The sequence below is a fragment of the Lutra lutra genome, chromosome 15 (genome assembly GCF_902655055.1).
Source record: "Lutra lutra chromosome 15, mLutLut1.2, whole genome shotgun sequence".
Taxonomy (NCBI): Eukaryota; Metazoa; Chordata; class Mammalia; order Carnivora; family Mustelidae; genus Lutra; species Lutra lutra.
In genome coordinates, this window is record NC_062292.1 from 3,155,523 (window position 1) to 3,177,468 (window position 21,946).

Sequence of the window (21,946 nt, forward strand, 5' to 3'; positions counted from 1 at the left end):
CCAGGCACCACTCAAATGTCAATTCTGTACAAAAATACAACCCTTTGGCGCTCTCCACCTCCTGTCCTGCGTTTTTCCCCATGGCATCTGACATAGTCGCCATGTGTTTGTGCGTGATCTCTCCCCTCTCTAGAAGTAAGCTGTGTGAGAGCAGAAACACTGTCCGTAGCTGTTTCCACAGTGCTTGGAATGATATCTGACACCTCAGAAGCAGCCAATAAATATCAGCCATTCTTGTTGAAAACAGGCATTATTCAGCCTCAATCAAATGTTCCAGACACAAAGCATTAAGTGTAAGGTGGTAAGAGACTGTTTTGCTATGGGTGGCTCCTTTAAGGTGTAGCTTTTATTATTATTCGGGTATGGTGAGGCCAACAGAGCAGGACCTGATTGCCATCGAAAAGATGGGTTGTTACTACTCACAGATCCCAAGAGCAGGAGGCATGCCCACTCCACAAGGAGCCCCAGGGTCAGACAGGAGGCCGAGGGAGGAGAAAACATGGGCAAGAGCCTTTGTTGGTTGTGGCTTGTTTGTTTTTGTCTTTGGTTTTGGTTTTTGGTTTTTCTTTTGGCGGGGAGGTTCTGTGAGAAGGAACAGGGAGGCAGCGTAAGCAGGTTTAGGACCGACTGTTTGGGTAATTTCTGCGGGCTCTGGGGTGTATGGGGTCATGCCTAGTTGTCTGTACTACTACCTAGTACTACCTAGTACTACTACTACCTAGTAGTAGTACACATAGTTTTGCAAGACTTTCACTTGGAGTGACAAGATAACCCACGTGTGAAAGGCCAGCATTAGATGTTCCCTGTCGACCAATTGTCTTGAGAGCAGATCGTTTTCTACTAAATCTTCTGGCTTGAAGATAGCAGGAGGCTCTCCCACCCCAGGTGGTGGGTATTAGGGAGGTCAGGTAGTACATGGAGCACTGGGTGTGGTGCAAAAACAATGAATACTGTGACACTGAAAAGAAATTTGGAAAAAAAAAAAACTATGTGTACTATAAACATTTTTATCTATAAAATCAATCTTCGTCTATTTGCATAAAAAATATATAAAGTCCTTTGGTCAGGATCTTTTCCTTGAGTATTTTTAAAATACATAATTCATTTTCAATTAATTTTTCCTATTCTATTGTGCTTAATAACAAAATACTGGAGGTATCACAAGTGCTTCTAACAAGGAATTAAGTGTCCCCTGAGTCCCCCACATTTTGAAGATGCGGCATTCTGCCTTCCAAGTGACCATTTTATTACTACTGTGGCCTGTCAAGGAAAGAAAGAAGCCTCTGGTGACCAACAAAGGTTTGTACTTCAAAAAATATGATAGTAACTTTTTCTAAGTCATTCATGCAACACACATTTATGAAGGATTTTGTGGGCTGGGCCTTGTCTTAGGTGATCAACACATAACTTGATTTCACAGAATTTACAGCCTGGGAGGTAAGAACAGACATTAACAAGTTTATATTTAAATTTACTCCTTTTCAGGCTGCTTACACCTCAGAGTGATAAACGTTGTTCATTTTTAGCTATTCTTTTATTTGTCTTCAAAAAATCCGATTCTGCAGGCCTGTGCATTACCATGCAGTAATCGGAAGACAGTATAATCAGAGATGGGGCACCCCATTAAAATAAACTCAAGTAGCAGGTAGCTGTTATTGTCAGCAACAACTGCAAGATCAAGACTGACAGTGTTTCATTAATATGAAATAGGAAATATTAATATTAAATAATAAATTCTGTGAAGACTGGTTAAAGTGTTTACCCTAACACAGGGCCTAGCCCTAGAAAATATTAATAATATTAAATATTAATTAGGTCTCTTTGCCATCATCTTGATCCGTTCCCCAGTCACTAACTGACAGCCTACTCTGGCCAAGCCACCATGCTAGAAGCTAGGACAGAAAAGCCGAGTTAGAAATGGTTCCTGTGTTCAGGCAGTCACAGTCTGGAATGTAACAGAAAACTGAAAAATCTAACTTTGCTTTCGATAAACAGAAACACTCATACACATCCAGCCTCTGTACTCTCAGTTACCAAAGATTTTTAGAAATTGCTAGTACCTGCTATCATTTTAGAGTTTAATGAAGTATGAAAGCGTAATCAATCCCCATACAATCCTTTGACATGGGTCATCACAAGATAATTACTGTAAGTTTTATTATAAAAATAAAAATTCATAATATATTTATCTTTATCCTAAAGATACAGCTACAAGTTCAAGGTTTTGGGATAGATAAGCTCTTCTATTTCCGTCATTGCGAATCTGGGCCTGCGCCTGTCATCTTGTTTGGAGACAACACCCAAAGTATAAATGCAAGGACTTTAGGAATCGGAGTTTGGGCCAAGCAGCCTCCTGGTTCAAGATGCTAGAGGTCAGTGGTCCTCAGCACAATTCAGTGCAATGCCCCCTTTTGATAGCAAGTGTCTTGTAAGTTTTTCTTGTGTGAATACAAAATGATTAGAAAGTCCAATTTACTGACATTGATAAATGCTACTAGACCCATAAAGACAGCCCTTTGCATTGGCTTCCAGAAGTGACTGGGAATCGGTAAGAAACTCTCAGTACCTTCTCTGAACTTTTCCTCATCCTGGTAGTGAGACTTCTCAATATGCAGCTTCTCAAGCTGGACACTGCAGGCATAACCCTTGATTTCTTTCTTTGCCTCATGCATTAGTTTGCTAGAGATGCCATAACAGGATACCAAGCCTGAGTGGCTTAAACAAAAGAAATGCATTTTCTCACAATTCTGGAGCCTATAGGCACAATATACAGGTGTCAGCAGCGTTGTTTTCTTGTTGATAACTACTTTTTCCTCCCTGTGTCCTCACATGGTCCTTCCTCTGCGTGTGGCTGTGTTCACATTCCCTCTCCTTATAAGGACACCAGTCCTATCGGATTGGGTCTACCCTAAGACCTCATTTGAACTTAAACATCTCTTTAAAGACCTGATTTCCAACCACAGTCACATTCTGAGGTATGTGCATTAGAACTTCAACACAGGAAATTGGGGAAGACACAGTTCAGCCCCTGACCCCTCACCACCTGACTGTGCACAGTGTCAGCGAATGTTTTCGCTTCCCTCTACCTCCACAGCCTCTACCTCCACCATTCAGTCTCCCCCGTGGTTCCAGGAGCCTCCTACACCATGTCTCTGCTTCCGTTCCTGTGCCTTCCACTTCCTGTGCACCAGCAGGAGTGATCTTTCTCTAGCGCGAACGGGATCTTGTCACTGCCATGCTTCGACCCTTACGGTGGTTAACCATTGCAAGTAGTACAAAACCCAAGTCCCACCATGACCTACAAGATCCCACTCTACCTTCAACCCCATCTGATACCTTTCTCCTCCTTTTCTCTGTTCCCGTAAGCCTTCTTGCACCCTACACTCATTCCCATTTGAGAGCATTTGTTCTCTCTCTGCCTGAAATGCTGTATCCCAAGATTTGTGTGTAGCTAGCACTTTCTTATATTCCGATTTCAATTTCCATAGGACAATCCCAAGATGAGATGTCTTCCCTGGCCACCCAGTTCACATCAGCACAACTCTCTTTCAGATCATCCTATTTTATGTCCTTCTTGGCACTTTTATTTCTGAAATCATCTTATTCAATTTTTTACTTGTTTATTCTCTTTTTTAAAATTTGTATTCAATTAACATATAGTATATTATTAATTTCAGAGGTAGAGCTCAGTGATTCATCAGTCCTATATAACACCCAGTAATCATTACACCGTGTGCCCTCCGCAAGGCCCATCACCCCCTCCCTTCATCCCCTCACCCTCTCCCCTCCAGCAATCCTCAGTTTGCTTCCTACAATTGAGTCTCTTATAGTTTGTCTCCTTCTCTAATGTCATCTGGTTTTATTTTTCCCTATGATCCTTTGTTGTGTTTCTTAAATTCCACATATGAGTGAGATCATATGATAACTGTCTTTCTCTGATTGACTTGTTTTGCTTAGCATAATTATCTATCATCCCCTTTCTCATTCACAACTAGGATCTGAACATAAATACTGCCTGTTTTATTCTCCACAGTATCCTCAGTGCCTTTGCATATAGTGAACTGTAAGAGAATATTTATTAAAGTAATCAATAAATCTGCATGTATATTGACAACACACATTAATATACATTCTTAATACATATTCATTTAAATAAAATTATTTAATATGTTCCTTTTAAAGTCATTTTTACTCAGTAAAATAAATAATATTGTTCATTACTAACCCTCAAATTGTCATATATTCATTATGTAAAATGATACTTCCATTGGCATTTGGGTAACACAAAACAAATCTACTTTTGTTGCTCCTAAGTATTATGGTTGCCTTTCATCAAGGAGACTAGCATCCAAATCAACCTATCATAACAAATTATGTCAATAATTAATATTAAATCAACGAATCTTAGGTGTTTTTTAAACACCTTCAAATATCCAATCTAGGGGCACCTGGATGGCTCAGTGGGTTAAGCCTCTGCCTTCAGCTCAGGTCATGATCTCAGGGTCCTGGGATCGAGCCCCACGTCGGGCTCTCTGCGCCACAAGGAGCCTGCTTCCTCCTCTCTCTCTCTCTCTCTGCCTGCCTCTCTGCCTACTTGTGATCTCTCTCTGTCAAATAAATAAATAAAATCTTTAAAAAAAAAAAGAACAAATATCCAATCTACTATTCTTGAAAGAAGGTTTAAAATATGTAGAATGATAGACCAGGGTAAAGACAAATTTGCACTGTACTTGATTCATTCACATTTATAAAAGTAATTGGGAATACTTAGAAGTTTATCTTCTTGAAACAATCCCTTTTTTCACAATTATGCCAAACTGAAGACATTACTTATTTTGATACTATTTGAGGGTTAAAAGTCAACTAATGAAAGGAAACCCATATTCCTAAGTCATGTGGCAAATCAGCTGCTGGCTGAGGTCCAGGGGCACATGATTAACCTGGTTCACTATTCTCACCATCTTTAGCAGATATCCTCTGCGTTCTCCAAGCCCCTTCAAGTTGACCTTGTCCTTTTCTTAAGAAGAGCATGTAAGCCGGCCAGGACATGCTCCCCACCCACATCACAGAAGAGGAAATACACAGGAAGGAGTGGTACATCCAGAGATCTTCCAGTTCCCTGGCAGGGTGTGGGCTAATCCTCACCACAAAGCATCGGAGGGAAGCACCTACAATCTAGAAACCATCTCTCTCTCTCTCCACAGTTTCCTTGGGTTAAGATAACACTATTTAGGGGCGCCTGGGTGGCTCAGTCTCTTAAGCCTCTGCCTTCAGCTCAGGTCATGATCTCAGGGTCCTGGAATCAAGCCCTACATCGTCCTCCTTGGCTTATGCTCTCTCTTGCTCACGGTCGCTCTCAAATAAAATTTTAAAATCTTTTTGTAAAAAAGATAACACTCTTTAATAAAGGAAGTTCTGACTATGATTTCTAACCTTTAGATGGTGCCTAAACTACTCGAACATTTTCCTGTAGCCATTTGTCTCTATTATATTCACAGCTTCTCACACTCATCAGTTTAAGTTTGGTTGAAGTGCTGAAGATAAAGAGCTCGCTAAGTTGGAAACATAAGCTGGTCAGGATAATTGCCTATTTCTGATTGCCAAAAGGATTATGCTGTAATACTATAACCGATGTGGAAACCCATAGCCTCCTTCATGTTGTGTAACTGGGTGGGTGTCCGACAAACAGAGATTTCAATTCTGGTTGAGTCCACGACACAGGTATGTAGAAAGCCTAAGGTACTCCCTGACATTGAAAAAACCATGGCGGTAATGAGGCTTTACTTAGAAGTTACGGGCTTGTCCTTTGGCTTTTGTGCTGCTTAGAATATTTTCTGTGTCACTCAAATATCCACTGCTTTCATCTTTCTTCTGCTTTCACATCAATCCCAATAAACGATCTGTAATTCGCTTTTTTAAGATTTATTTATTTATTTATTTGACAGACAGAGCTCACAAGTAGGCAGGGAGGCAGGCAGGGATGTGGGGAAGCAGGCTTCCTGCTGAGCAGGGAGCCTGATGTGGGGCTCGATCCCACGACACTGAGATCATGACCTGAGCCGAAGGCAGAGGCTTAACCCACCGAGCCACCCAGGCGCCCCTGAAATTTACTCTTAATAAAGATTTCTGAAAACATAACCTCTCCTATGGAGAGTATATGTCATCTCTCTTCTGGGTTACTGGTCCTCTAACTCTTGATACAGGAGAAGCTAGGACATCAGCTATAGGCTGGTGTAAAGGGAACAAATCCCCCAAATCATGCAGGCCACAGGCTTAAGTACCTAACCAGCTGGTCCCAGGACTAACATCACAGAAAGGTGGCCAGTGATTAAAAAAAAATTCCAGTTTGCAACTTAGATCAGCTCCTCGTTGATATCCATGAAAAGCACAAGTAGATTTTTTGGTCTTAGCAATAACAAGGACAAGATGGTGAGTCTCTAGGTAGTGGCAGTAGTCGAATTCTTGCAGACATTTCTGGAAGAACACGGTGACTCCAGATGGCCCATCCACTTAGAGTCCCACCAGAAACAAATGGCATGTCGGAGAGATTCCGCATCTGATTGAAGAGGAGAGAACATTGCCAAGAACCAGACAATATAGAGCCCCAATCGAGTGCCTAAGGATCAGAACAGAAGTTCAGCTCTGATTTCAAAGCGAAAGAGGGTAAAGGTCCAGTCATAGAGAATGGGTGTGTTAGTCCAGGGTTCTTCCAGAAGGAGAAGCCAAGACAGGACTAACCAAGCCAGGATTTTATCAGGAGAAAGCCTAATAGGATTTTACTAGGAGAAAGCCTACCTGTGAAAGGTAACAGGGAGACAGCAGGGAGACAGGAACAGCCGTTGGGTAGGGAGTTAGGTCTGCACGAAGCAGAGGGAGGACAGCTGGCTGAAGAGTCCTGCGCCGCTGAGCAGTCTAAGAAAGGTGTGTCGAGGCCAGGCCCTGGGAGAATTGCAGACCCGAAGTTGGGCATCAGATGAGCTCTGTGTCTAAAAGGAATAGACGTGTTCAGTGTCCCTGCTGCCCTCAGTGACCAGCTGCGACCAGCGCAAACAAGCACGCACGGCCTCAGTTTAAAGGCAGTGTGCAGTGAGCAGCTTGGGTCCTTGGACGGTGACGCCGCCCGTAGTTGGAAATCTGCGCTTTCTCGTGGCTGTGGAGGGCCCAGGGCAGCAGGACTTCTCAAAAGGCTTGGTGAGGAGACCAGTGAAGAGCTTCTGTTGGACACTAGTATTACTAAAGCAAGACTCACCCTAGACGCTGCAGCTGGCCAGCGTGCGCCCCCCCAGGCGGTGGACTGGCTCAAGGATTGGCTCAAAGAGCAGCAGCAAAATCAACAGATGGAAAGTTCTCTGTGTATAGGCAAACAGGAGCCTCTAGGGGAAGGTATAACTGGAAAATATTAATCCTCCTTTCCCAAACGTATAAAAATTAAAGGGAGGCACTAAACTATCAAGTTAAGACCCAGAGCTTTCAAATAAGAAAATAATAACTTCTTGAAAATTTTCCAACAAGATAATGGCAAACTCCTATCTAAGTGTGTGTCCCTTGCATCCTCAGATAACACTCGTCCTGTCCAGTGTTCCATGTTATTCAGTAACATTTCATGTTATCCCCCGACCTCGTCTCAGTCAGTCTTCTTCCTGCAGAGCAATAAACATAATACAGGAGGCAACATAATTTGCTGTGTTCTCAGACTGCTGATCTGCTGCAAATAGCATTTTGGTGCTAACGCTTCCAGCTCCAAAAACATTATTCTGTTTTCCAGTCCAAAAGTCTCAGTAAAAATGATAATATTTAGGATAGAATTCATCGCAATTATTTTTTTTAAAGATTTTATTTATTTATTTGAGAGAGAGACAGTGAGAGAGAGCATGAGCTAGGAGAAGGTCAGAGGGAGAAGCAGACTCCCCATGGAGCTGGGAGCCTGATGTGGGACTCGATCCCGGGATTCCGGGATCATGACCTGAGCCGAAGGCAGTCGTCCAACCAACTGAGCCACCCAGGCGTCCCAATTCATCGCAATTATTAAATGTTTATTACATGCTAGAGTCTATCCCAGGCCCTAGGGATCTACCAGTGAATCAGATAGAAATGGTCCCTACTATTACAAAGGTTGCATTCTATTGGAGGAAAACAATCAATAAAAAAAATATACAAGGGGCTCCTGGGTGGTTCATTGGGTTAAGCCTCTGCCTTCGGCTCAGGTCATGATCTCAGGGTCCTGGGATCGAGTCCCACATCGGGCTCTCTGCTCGGCAGGGAACCTGCTTCCCCCTCTATCTCAGCCTGCTTCTCTACCTGCTTGAGATCTCTCTCTCTGTGTCAAATAAATAAGTAAAATCTTTTAAAATATATATATACACAAATTAATTGTTTAAATATCATAGAATAATAGAAAATAAAGAATATAATAATTAAAATATTTCACCTCATATTTCATGTTATTATACTTCTGGTATTATCATTATATATTATATGTAATATTCTGTTTCTTAAGATTTTATTTATTTATTTGACAGAGAGAGAGATCACAAGCAGGCAGAGAGGCAGGCAGAGGGAGAGGGAGAAGCAGGCTCCCCACTGAGCAGAGTCTCCAATGCGGGACTTGATCCCAGGACCATGAGACCATGACCTGAGCTGAGGGCAGAGGCTTAACCCACTGAGCCACCCAGATACCCCTATATGTAATATTCTTTTAAAGAATAAAAGAAAGACTGGAAAGAAAGAATAAAGGGCAAAGAAAGTGATCTGGTCCAGTCCTCTAGCTTTAGTGACACAGGAAATACGCAATGTTGATGGTGACCAACCCCAACAACCCCACCAGAGTAATGCATGCACTTGTCTCAATCTCTCCCCTCCACTGCCACTCTTCTCTGCACAGACACATCCATGAGAGATGACCTATGAATGATGGAACCATAGTGCCTCCTTTGTCCCCACATCTCCTGTGACTCCTCAATAGCTCATTATCAAGTTATTCACACTGAATCCCCGGTGCCCACAACTGGACTTGGCATGTAGTAGGCATATATATTTTAATGAATGACTAAATGAGTTAGTGAATGAATTTAACTGAATTGAATAGCAGTCTGGGGAAACCAGGCTTGGTTGATACCAGGGGTTTTTAGCTATGGGGATGCCTTTGGTTAAGCAGTAAGTCATCTTTGTGGAGTGACTGACCTAATCTCCAACTCAAGAACCTTCTCAGCATCTAACTCACCACCTTTCCCACTGCCCCCTCAGCCATGTCAGAAGGAAAACATATGCCAAAATCCCATGGATTTAAGTGGATTCATAACCCGAAACTAGTTTCACATAACACAATAGATGTAGAGAATGTGTTTTGCAACCAATTCTAATGACAAAAAAAAAAAATTGGCATGGACATGCCTGAAAAAGGAAAACATAGTGTATTATATGCAAAACAAAGGAAGAATGGGCCCAAGCATTCCTGTGGAAAGACATGACGTCCGTTCCAAATCCTGTGGTATAGATAGTACCCAGGCAGATAGTTAATCACTGTTCTGTGTCACAAATAAGGAAACACTTAGAAAGGGGTCATCAGGTTAAATCCACATTTATTTACGGGGCTCCTGGCTGAATACCCAGCTCTCCACTAGGTGCTGATGAAGATAAAATTAAAAGTATACATGATAGGAAATATGAAATCTTTCTGCACAGGTCATTAACATTCATGAGACCATTAGCAGACAATCCCTGGAAGTCTGCAACATTGAGCAGTGTGGGACACAGTGTTTGTTCTCTGGGAGCTCAGAAGCAGCGAGTGCAGGGGTTAGGAAGCCTTCTTGGGGACAGTAAAGTTTGTTCTGGGTCTTGATAAGACCATACAAGTCTTATCCGTATAAGACTTGTATGGACAAAATGAAAGTGGAAGGGCCCCCACCCCCAGCATCAGGAAGAGGAGAAAGAATGTGGTATGCGTGATGGGCATTCAGGTGTTAGACATCCCGGCAGGCAGGGTATGTGCAGAGAAATGATGAGAACAGTGTGAATGCCAGCAGGGTGAGGCTGTCACCCCCAAAAGAGAGGCTCAACATGACGGGTGAATTAGGAAGATTAATTAGGAAGATAATACTATTTGAAGTCCCAATCGCTGACAAAGACAAAGAAACGTACCGCTACAGCGACAAGGATCAAGTTGAGCTAATGTTTACTGGTGAGCAGGGCGGTGTCAAGAAAGGGAAGCAGTCACTGGATAGAGGAAAAGGGATCCTGCCCTTCTGTCCCTTTAGCCTTCCTCCCATGGCCCAGGGCATCCTCCCGGCCAATGAGAGGGGTCACTGCAAGGTGATCTGCTATTGGTGGAAGCTTCAGGAAAGGAAAGTCTAAATCTTTTTCCCTGTCTCCCTCCTTCTGTCCCTGGGATAAGACAGAACCAGTGAGGCACGGGCCCAGACAAGCGTGTACAGGCGTATGTCTCCAGTAAGAACAGTCCTGGAGATGTGACGGAATGAAGCCAGAGATCCAGAAATAGTAGGAAATCAAGATCTCTGCATACAGTTGCAGATGCTCAAAAACTCCCTTAAATCTAGCAAAATGCAATAATGAGAATTACAAGATATTACATGATATGGAAAATATCCCCAGAGCCTCACACATTCTGCAATAATCATCTTGTCCGGCAAGCCAGGCTTCCCACACTTTACCAGAAGGTCCAAAGTAAATTCTTTCATCCCTCCAAAACCCTAGTCTGCTGCCCGGCGAAGCCAAGTTATAGGCACCCTGTGCAAACCACTCCTGCTCAGTTTGGTATCCAAACCACAGACTACTTATGGAATTCGGAAACTGGGGAGTCAAAGTCCAGAAAAAGTCCAAGAGCCTGACCAGGTAGTTGCTGTTGTCCCATCATCTTGTAACAAACTTAATCACCTTGAAGGGAGGAGCGGATTTTACAGCCCTCCTAAATTCTTTGCAGCCCCTCAAGGAGGCAGAACTCTGTATTTCCAAAGCACACTAGAATCCCCAAGTAGCTAATCAGCCATTTAATAAAAATATACTTATTGAACACCAGCTATGGGCTTAGCAGTGCCCTAGGTGGAAGAATAGGAAGATCTTTGGTCTTTGAGGTATAGAAACTCACCACCTAATGGTTGAAACAGGGCACAGTTAAAGAATAATTTAGAACGAAAACATACAAATGACCCACAGTTACTGGAAAGGTACTCAGCATCACCAATCATCAAGGAAACACAAATCAAAACCACGTTAAGACTTACCTCCCTCCTATCAGAATGGTTTATGAAAAAGACAAATAATAAATATTGGTAAAGATGTAGAGAAAAGGGGGCCCCTGGCCATGGCTGGCGGGCATTTAAGTTGGTGTGGCCACTCTGGAAAACAGTATGGAGATGCCTCAAAAAAGTAAAAATAGAACTACCCTATGATCTAGCAATTGCACTTCCCGGTATTTGCCCAAGGAAAACAAAACAGTAATTTGAAAAGATACACACCCCCATGTTCACTGCAGCATTATTTACAATAGCCAAGATATGGAAACAATCTAAGGTCCCCTGACGAATGAGTGGGTAAAGAGAACGAGGTATCTATAAATACAATCAAATATTACTCAGCTATAAAAAAGAATGAAATTTTGCCACTTGTGACAATATGGCTCAAACGTGAGGGCATGATGCTAAGTGAAATAAGTTATAGAGAGAAAGACCAATACCATGATCTCATTTATATGTGCAACCTTAAAGAATAAAAATAATTACCAAAAAAACCCCAAGCTCATAGACACAGAGAACAGACTGGCAGTTGCTGGAGGTGAGGAATAAGAAGCAGGGAAAATGGGTGAAGGGGTCAAAAGGTACAAGTTTCCAGGGATAAAAAAAATAAGCTATAAGTATGTAACACACAGCATGGTGACTTTAGCTAATAATACTGTATCATAGATGTGAAAGTTGCTGAGAGTAAATGTTTCAAGTTCTCATTATAAGAAAAAATTTTTGAAACTGACAGATGTTAACTAGATTTATTGTGATGATCATTTTGCAATATATAAAAATATTACACCATAGCATATACCTGAAACCAATATAATGTTATATTTCAATTATGCATTAATTTTTTTTAAAAAAAGTATCCTTCTTACAGTAAAAAAAAAAGTTTAGAATGCTATAAAACTGACTAGAAAAAGATCAGGAGGTCAGAAAAGAAAGAGTCTGGTGGAAACTGGAATTTTGGGAAAAGCTACTCACAACATCACCACCCACATAAGTGTCAAACCCTAAGCACGCTGGGAAACAAGCCTAATTGGAAACATTTGCTCTGAGTCACAGCCTTGGGGAAACAATTAGGGAAAAATATGTTTGCATTGTGTAAGAAAATGGTTCATCTTGGTAGACTTGTCTTTTAAAGTAGAACAGCTCAGGGGCACCTGCGTGGCTCAGTGGGTTAAGCCTCCGCCTCCGGCTGAGGTCAGGGTCCTGGAATAGAGCCCCATATCAGGCTCTCTGCTCAGCAAGGAGCCTGCTTCCCCCTCTTTCTCTCTGCCTTCTTCTCTGCCTACTTGTGATCTCTGTCTGTCAAATAAATAAATAAAATCTTAAAAAAAAAAAAGTAGAACAGCTCAATAAGTAAAATTGAGTCTTACAGAAGACTATTCCGCACTTACACTGTGCATAGTTTACAGAAAACAGACCCTGATCTAAGACAGGAGCCACCAGAAAGAGAGCCAGCCATATTTGTAGAGGCTGAATGGGCTTTGGGGCTGCAATCTGAACTGGGGTAAGAGCATCTCTTATAATAAGTAAGGGGACCAGATCACTTCTCAATTAAGCCCGACCACTTCTGCGAGTGAGAGAGGGCACCAGTAATGAAGATGCCACAGCCGTTCCGAGACGGTGCCTAGTAAACCAGGATGCTTGGCCACTCTGCTTATGGAAAATACTCTCTCGACCCACCTGACCTTGCTCCCACGGTCAAAATTCCACCGTTAGAAATACATTCCTTTGGTTTAAGACACTGATGTCTCTTAAAAGCCAAATTGCCCTTTCCTGAGTTGCTTATCAACCCTTTCTCAGTCATTCGCCACTAGTCTGTTTTTCAGATCCCTTGCAAAGAGACATCACCCGGAGAGAAGGCTTGGAAAGTTCAGAGGGTAGGTAAACCTTCCCCCGACTCACACGCTCCTCTCCAGTCACATGCTCCTCCCCTGACTCATACGCTCCTCCCCCGTCACACGCTCCTCCCCCCGACTCACACGCTCCTCCCCCCGACTCACACGCTCCTCCCCCAGCCACATGCTCCTTCCCTGACTCACAGGCTCCTCCCCCATCACACGCTCCTCCCTCTGACTCACACGCTCCTCCCCCAGCCACATGCTCCTCCCCTTACAGGCTCCTCCCCATCACACGCTCCTCCCCCTGACTCACACGCTCCTCCCCCCGACTAAGACGCTCCTCCCCGAGCCACATGCTCCTCCCCTGACTCACAGGCTCCTCCCCCATCACACGCTCCTCCCCCTGACTCACACGCTCCTCCCCCCGTCTCACACACTCCTCCCCCAGCCACATGCTCCTCCCCTGACTCACAGGCTCCTCCCCCGTCACACGCTCCTCCCCCCGACTCACACGCTCCTCCCCCCGGCTCACACCCCCCTCGAGCTCTTCCAGGTGCGTGCTCACCCTCCCTGTGCGCTCTCACGGACCTGTGCGTTGCTCCCGCGGTCCCTGGGACTGACGGGCTTTTCCTCTCTCTGTCTCCACTTTTTCTTCTCCTGCTTCAAGACGAACAGTGATGCAAACCTTCCTCCAGCCCCTTCCCGCAGGGTAAACGCGTTGCCCCTCTGAGTTTGACCCTTTCATAAGCCCCTGCCGCAGCGCGGGTCGCCGTCAGAACGGTACCCGCAGCAGCGATGTGTGCGGCCCGTGTCCGTCCTTACGTCCTGCCGTGGTGCCCGACCTAACAAATGCTCGGGCACGTCCACACCTTCCCCTTACTCGTGCTCCCCTCGAGAGGAGCCGGCAAAGCGCCGCCGTCCCAGCACCCGTTCTGCGCGACCCTGTGCGTCCGAACCTAAGTCTCGGGTGTTCCCGCGCGGCGTCGAGGGAGCAGTTAGCTGACTCCCCGGTCCTTACAGAAGTAAACCAAATAACGTGCCTGAAACGCTGAGCTCGCTGCCGGGTACAGAGGAGGGAACAGTCCGCAGGAACGACGGCGGTTATCACAGCCCAACGCCCCCTCGGCACGGCGGGGAGCCTTCTGCCTGCAGTGTCCGGGAGCCGAGACCACGCACTCCTCCGGCCGGCGCCCTGCCCGCTCCTGCCGGCGCATCGCAATGCCGCAGCCGGCGCCTGGCACACGGTAAGGGCCCGGTTACCATTTGTGGGACAACCCTCTGGAGGAGCGTCTTCTCCATGCTTTCCGAAGTCGGCGTTCTCTGACACTAGTTCCATAAGCTATTAGAGAAGACACGCCATGAAGACATAAACGTTAGCTGGTTTAATTAACTTGAACAGCTCCGTTTCTTCATTAGTAAATTGAGAATCACGGTCATGATTATCCTACAAGGGTGTTAGGAGATAACGAACGGGAGGATAACACTTTCTAAATAGTTGTTGGCAGTCTACGTATGTTCCTTGATCTCAATCTGATCTTCAACCAGTTCTTGGAAAGTCTAGTGTGAACCTCAGGCAGGCAGCTGTCGCCTCAGTGGTTTGAGCTACAAAAAAACAGCAGGGTTCTCGGAGGACATGGAGAGCTGGGACCAACCAGGAGATAGACTCCCTGCTGGTGGGGAGGGGGAGGAGCCCTGGGAATACCTTCTCCCTGGTCTGAACCCATTTCTGCCTCCTGGTCCTCCATCACGCCCAGGGTCACAGCTGAAGAGGCAGCCCCAGGGCACTTTGAAAAATGTTCTCCGGTTGTTTCTGTCTTGCTCACTTTAATCTATCACATAACTCTGGGGACATTATCATGCATTGATTAAGTACCTGAAGTGCCCCCACTTGTATCCCCAAAGGTGCTGTGGGAACTTAGAGGGAAAGACCCCCGAGCTCATAACTTTCCTGATCACTTTCAAGTAATAGACATTTCTGCAGTCTTGTTAGGTCACAACTACACTCTTAATTCAGAAAATGGAAGATCTGGTCTCAATGTGAAGATCAAAAACTTGGACTTCATTTAAAGTTCTGATCTTTTCTCTAGTACCTCCACCTGGGTCTGATGCCAAGGGAGCATAAGGTCCTAGAAGGGGGCCTGAAGCTTTTTTTTTTTTTCTTAGACCACTTTATGCTTCCACTCTCCCTCCCCATGATGCCAACAGGAGAGGCTTCTAAAGCTCCCAGGAAGGCCAGGAAGGGAGTAGGAGGGAAGGGAAAGAGAGGTTTAAAAAAAAGCGCTGAGCAGGGGGTGGGGTGGGGTGGCTGGAGATCTAGTTTCATTGGTATTATTATATTGCAGCTTCCAGGTCTCTGGCCGGGCACATGTTTATAACTAGTTCTTACTTGTATGGATGCCTTGGCTTATACATCAGGGGCCCCAAACAATGGTGGCCTCTCCCCAGTAGCTCTCTTGACCCAGAAGAATGGACCCTATCCTGGCAGACACTTCTGTAGCCCTAATAGACAGGACCTAATATGGCCCCATATTAGCTCTCTTTTGGCGAATCACATCGGGTCCCCCAGGAAACCCTTATATATGCTTTGTCTCAATAAACTCTGGGGTTCTGGCCAAACGCAATACAAATGCAATGCCCTATCACAGTTAGCCAGCCCAAATCCCATCCTCTCGATTTCCCAGGCAAGATGAGGTAGACCAAAATTCCACAGGGCCCCTATACTGCTCTCCAGGTGGTGGGATTGAGCCCCACAACATGTTTGTCTAAAGAAGCAGGTCTTTTGATTCCACTTCTTTGACGGAAAATGACACACAACACACCAACAGCTCTTCCCAAAGACAACTACTCCAAAGATTCTCTCTCACGTTCCACGCTCCTGACTCTTACATTCTCGGTTCTATTAGCTGCAACTTCCCATTTTCAACGCTCTCGGCAGCAAACTAAGTCCACTTCTTGACAACTGGACGTCAAACAAGAAATCCTCTTGAGCAATTTCAATGCATTTGTGTCATTGCTGGCTTTTATTTCTACTTTTGAAAAGGTTTACTGAGGCTTACTCAGTGAATTAAGAGAGTCGTGGAATGTTGAAAGGACTTCAGTAATTATGTAGTTCAGTTTGTGCATTTTACAGAGGAGAGATCTGAAGGCCAGTAAGAATTACCACAAAATACACAACCAGGAGAATAAATCGCTAAGGACTTACTGTGTTACTACTGGAGAAGAACAGAGAATGTTGGGTGGTCTAAGAATACAGGAATGGCTTCCACTTAATTCCACATAAACCACTGATATAGACAGTACCTAGTGACACTTGGCACATTGTTCCCACCCCCTTTGGGTTCCCTCCTCTAGCACAAGGACGAGAAGGCTAAAAACTATATTCCTAAGACTTCCTCGCAGTTAGGGTTTGGATGCGATTTAGGTTTTTCCAGGGAGATAGATACCTGGGCTTGGAAGGCAAAAGGAAGCTGAGGCTGAATTTCTGTGACTGTGTTGATCTATAATCATTTTCCAACAGGTGTGTTTACATCAGCCTAACTCTACATCCCACTCCCTGCAGGTGTTGGGGTGGCAACAGCAGTTCCCGTCTCCATCGAACGGTAGCTCCAGAGGTGTAATCTTATAAGGCCGGTGGCAGGTGCACCCTGGTTTTTGTTCCTGGAGTCCTTCCATCTGTTGCATGAACCTAATTCCTGTACTAAGTCCCTTTCTTTGTGAAATAGAATGGTTACTGCTGTCTGCACTAAATCAAGAGTGATATGCATATAAATCACAGCATAAAATTCAAAGTTGGAAGGACCTAGGCATCAAGTCTATAATCCATCAACAGGTTCCCAAACATCTATTGCCTAAATCTCTCTTACATCTCTCTATTCTCCATTCCCCTGACACTACTCTACTCTAGACCCTCAGCTTCTCTGTTCTAGACTATTGAAATTAAGTCCTGGTACTCCTGATTCTAACCACTATCCATATGAATCTAGCTGTCTAGCTAGACATCTGTTCTGCCTAGCTTCCATATGGATCCGATCTTTTCTGATCTTGTCACTTCCTTGCTCAGAATTCTTGAATGGAACACGATAACCTAGAAGATGGTATCCAACCCATTCAGCACTTCAATATCCTTCAGAATCTGGGCTCTCCATGTCCCATTTACCTTCTGCTATCCCCATTACCTATGGCTCCAGCAACACAGAACTAATTGTAGCTCAATCTATCAAGTTCTTGTACTTTTCTGTAAATTTGCACATAGTTTTTCTCCCTGCCTGTCATGTGTTCCTTGCTCCTTGACTACCTGGCAGCCTCTATTCTTCCTTCAAAACTCAGTGCTCTTCTCACTTCCTCTTGAAGCCTCTCTTAGTCTTCTCTTAGGAGGATTAACGCTCCCACCTGAGGGCTGGCACTCACTAAATCAAACCTCCATTGCGACATCAATCATCTCTCACCATTAGACCATCTGCTTCTGGATGGACAGCACTGGCACTTTTCGTCTTTGCATCTCCAAGAGACTACTATAACACATAACGTGGTAAGTACTCAGAAAAAGGGAGGGAGGGAGGAAGGGCAGAAGGAAAGGTAGGAAGCAGTGGCAGGGACCCAAGAGACAAGACTCAGTGGCTTTACGGTTCTGTCCTCTGAGTTCACTAGTTTTACAAACTCAACATCTCCGAGTGTTAACTCAGCTCCTCACATCATGCCCTCCTACGTTTTCAGAAAATTGAGGGTTCTTTTCACAATTAGCCTAACAAACAGTCCAGGTGCACAGCCTCTGTTTATATACTCTGTAGTTCCAAAGCAAAAATTAATAAAAGAGCCATTGTTCCTTTAATCTCCCAGAGGTTTCACCTTACAGCTTCGGTGAACAGTATCAGTTACTTTTATTTTTTGGAACCAGAACCAGGGACCTCATTCTTGCCCTTCCTGCCCCTTTCTTCCTCTGCTCCCCATCACCTCCCCTGGTCTGCTATCCCTACCGCACTCAGTCCTTCTCTTCCAGGTTTTACCAGGGCTCTACGCCATGAAATATACAAGGAAAAGGGAATTTTTACTTTAAGACTAATAACTCCTCCCCCTTCCTCAATTTTTACATCAAAAGACATTGTTAAACACCATCTTCTTCTACATTTAAAGAACTGCTGTTTCTCTGGGGGAAAGGAAGGCAGCTCATTAAGACTAAGCTTAGAGCCAAGCATTCAAAGTGAGTAGGGGTGATTTGGAACCGTGGGTTTCATACAGAAGGCTTGAGTTCTGGTTCCAACTCCTTTACTTATTAGCTGTGAGATGTCCAAGAAGTAATCGCTAACAATCTTGGAGTGACTATTGCTACATTTGTAATGGAGAGCATTAGACTGATGAACTTCAAGGGCCTTCCTGCTCCAACATTCAATGATCTGCTATTTTGAGCGCCTTGAATAAGCAGGAGAAACAGCAGATTTATTATCTTACTATAGCAAAAGTGGTAAAAATGATGAGCAAGCTTGTTAACGTGCATTGATGTTTTCTTGTGTTAAGGTGAGGATCCTGACGCACAAACCTTGACTGGTTCTTCCTACTGAAAAATCCCAAGTGTTAAGGGACACTCTTCTAAAGAAGCTCTCTCCAGGCCCTCCTTCCTGGCAACCATGGGGAAGAGAGTGGCCATTGTCGGAGCTGGTGTCAGTGGCTTAGCCTCCATCCGGTGCTGTCTGGAAGAGGGGCTGGAGCCCACCTGCTTTGAGAGAAGCAATGATGTTGGAGGCCTGTGGAAATTCTCGGTGAGTGGGACATCACTGGGATACCAACAGAAGGGAGATGGGTCACTCCGTAAGTCAAATCTGATCAGTTCTATTCGGACTTGGGTGGTAAGTCAAATAAGCTCCAGATCTGGAAAGTAAGATTTTCTCTCTCCCATCATGCTACTGTCCAATCACTTAAAACTACTTCATACTAGCTCAGGAAACATTGTTACCTGCATTGTTACCTGCTCTCTGCAGAGCCCAGATCTCAAGCCTGTAAAGGGCGCTAATGTCAGCAATTTGTAACAAAAACAAAAATGTACCACTGCCTCCCCCCATGTAACGGAATGGATTCTATTCCTGTTCACTACAGCTCAGAAAACCTAGGAACATGGTGGGTGGGGGAAGGAAAGGAAACAAAGGAAGAGAAAAAATTAGACCAGTCAGAAGTTCCGAGTTATAGTCTCAACCTTAGGTTTTCTGGAAAGATTAATTTCAGGCAAGTCACTTCTGTTCTTTCTGGACCTCAAATGCTCAATTGTCAAGGCAGGAGATTAGGTATCCTCTAATATGCCTTCCAACTGTAATGGGATGTGATGTTATAATTCACTACTATATTGCAAAGATATTGTAAGTTATGATAAATGATTGTGCATGTTGTGTGTGTGACTATTGAATAGTTTGCAAACTCCAAAACCAGAGAGAAAAATGATTGCCTTTGCCATTCAGTCTCATTGTTGGACAAATGATATAATAAGAAAATATTCATTATAAAACCCATTTTTAAACTTTGAAAGCCAGGTCAGGGAAACTTCCACCTTTCTGTCCTGTATTTCCCAGCCATTGTGATTGGATGTAGATGATACATATTTGACACGAAGACATCATATCCACACCATTCTCCTTGTAACCAAACTCTTCTGTCTTTGTCTCCGTTCTTGCCCAAACTACAACAATACAATTACTCCAACAGAATCTATCAGTGCTAACTTGGGACATATTTGTTTTCATCTCAAGAGGTTTTTTTAAGGAGCACCTGGGTAGCTCAGTGGGTTAAACCTCTGCCTTTGGCTCAGGTCATGTTCTCAGGGTCCTAGGATCGAGCCCTGCATCGGACTCTCTGTTCAGCAGGGAGCCTGCTTCCCCCTCTCTCTCTGCCTGCCTCTCTGCCTGCTTGTGATCTCTCTCCCTGTGAGATAAATGAATAAAATCTTTTTTAATTTTTTTAAGTGAGAGGTCCTATAATCCTGGATGTGTCATATGAGATACAAGATCATTTCCATTAGGAAGTAATCAAGAGCTATTATTTTTTAAGGATGTGATTTTCTTTATTTCTATTTGTTCAGGGAGATGTGGCCAGCTTAGCCTAAACCATGAAATGGTTCTCTGTGATGTCATCAGCAACAATTAATGCTGCTTGAACATCTCTTTGGGCAGTTTTGTGCCAAGTACTGAGATGAAAAATACGAAGTAAGCCATAATACAGGTCCTTTGATAGAAAATGGGCAAAAATTTGTTTGATGGCAAAATCTTTCCTGAAGTCAAATGGCCAGAAAACATGAGTTGAACTTGACATTAGGCTAGTTATAATCTTCCTTTGTGCCACTCTGGTGTTTTCACTACAGAAGTTTTCTTGCCATTGACTACAGGGTGCTGTCCCAGATCTCACTAGAAGTGTTATGGAGAAAATTCCAAAACTCTACAAATTCCAAAATACATCTAGCACTAAGAGTTTCAAAGAAGAGGTTATAAAACTGAGCACAACGAGATAGCCCTTGGTGGCCATCAATTTAACAAACAAGTGCCTGGAGATCTAGAAGAGGGTGGGGGTTTGCTATGAAAACATTAGCAGGTCAAGGAAACTTCCTGCAAGGAGAGCACGTAGCTGAGACTCAAAGGATGTTCTCAGACAGCAAAAGTAGAGGACTATTACGTGACACGACTCCAGAGAGTGACAGTCCCACTGCAGTCTGTGAATGGCACCCCACGGACAGTCATCAACAGTGTGCAGGACCAGGTGGGAGAGGTTTCTAGGTAGGAGCGACCAGCATGAAAGGCACGAAGGAGGCAGCGGACATGGTGCATCCAGGGATCTGTAAGTAACCAGTGCCAGGATCACCGAGTTTACTTAAGGAAGCAACAGACGACAGATCGGTACAATGCCAAGACTCTGGGTTATCTGCAAGACGGGATTGCTCTTTCCCATAAGGTCACTGGTTACAAGCAGAATTCTACTCCACAGCCCCGTGGGCATGTAAACACATAAAAATACTCTAAACTTTAGTCCCTCCATACCCTGCACCCATTCTTCTTGTCTAAGAAAGGTTGCTTGGTGCATACAATCCACTCTGAGAAAGAGATCTTTAGAAATATGTGTTACGTAAGCTTTTATCTTGCAAGTCCTGTTAGGCAGGACTTTCTTTCAGAAGAAAGAAAGAAACCTAATAATTCTGAACTTTTCACTGTGTGCTTTTTCCACAAAATGGAAACCAAACAAGGTTTAAATACTAGCAGGCTGCATGGGAGCATGTTTTAAGTTTCATATACTCCAAGATTAAGGTCTCGTGTCCTCAGAAGACTTCCATGCTGCTGCAATACAAAAGGGGAAAACAGTGGAACCAGAACCATCTGGACGTTTGTTCCACTCACCCATTCATTTATTCACTCAGTAAGTATTTGGGGAGTGGACCGTGCATAGGCCACGATGTTAGGGAAAGCTGCAGATAAGAGGTACAACAGGCAGCCAGCATTTTAAAATCAGAGAAAACAAGTCCTAGGCTAACTATAATATCAGTGAATATGCGATTAGGCCAGTAAAGATGATCAGAGCTCAGTAGAGGTGGAGACAGGATGACTCCTGGTTGTTAAGAAAGAGACAAGGAAAGGCATGATGGAGGGGCAACTTTTGAGCGGGTCCTGAGGGTGTATTTGGACTAGGAGAAGTGGGATTGACGAGCAGAGATGGAATCTGAAAGAAGATCAGAGCAGACTGTTGACATCCATGCACCACATTCTCGAATTAGCCTCTGGCCTCGCCCTCTGGTTGCCCCCGTTCCAGTGGGGAAGACGCGAGACATGGACATAGTCATAACCCAAGACAGGCCATGACAATGTGACCACGGCTGCTTGGATCTCTGGGCCTAGGGCG

The 21,946-nt window shown here is 44.2% G+C and overlaps 1 protein-coding gene across 3 annotated transcripts in view; it reads left to right on the forward strand.

Moving 5' to 3' along the window:
• Positions 1–21,946, forward strand: part of LOC125085720 (putative dimethylaniline monooxygenase [N-oxide-forming] 6) — a 60,591-nt gene that overhangs the window by 25,184 nt on the left and 13,461 nt on the right. The window contains exons 1-2 of one of the 3 annotated variants that reach the window (XM_047704365.1): positions 17,427–17,612; positions 18,596–18,837. In XM_047704365.1, the coding sequence (XP_047560321.1) occupies positions 18,706–18,837 (132 nt within the window). In that variant the 5' untranslated portion in view covers positions 17,427–17,612; positions 18,596–18,705. Of the gene's footprint in view, positions 1–17,426; positions 17,613–18,221; positions 18,282–18,595; positions 18,838–21,946 lie in introns of those variants that run through there. The other 2 variants (XM_047704364.1, XM_047704363.1) reach the window with 2 other exon arrangements.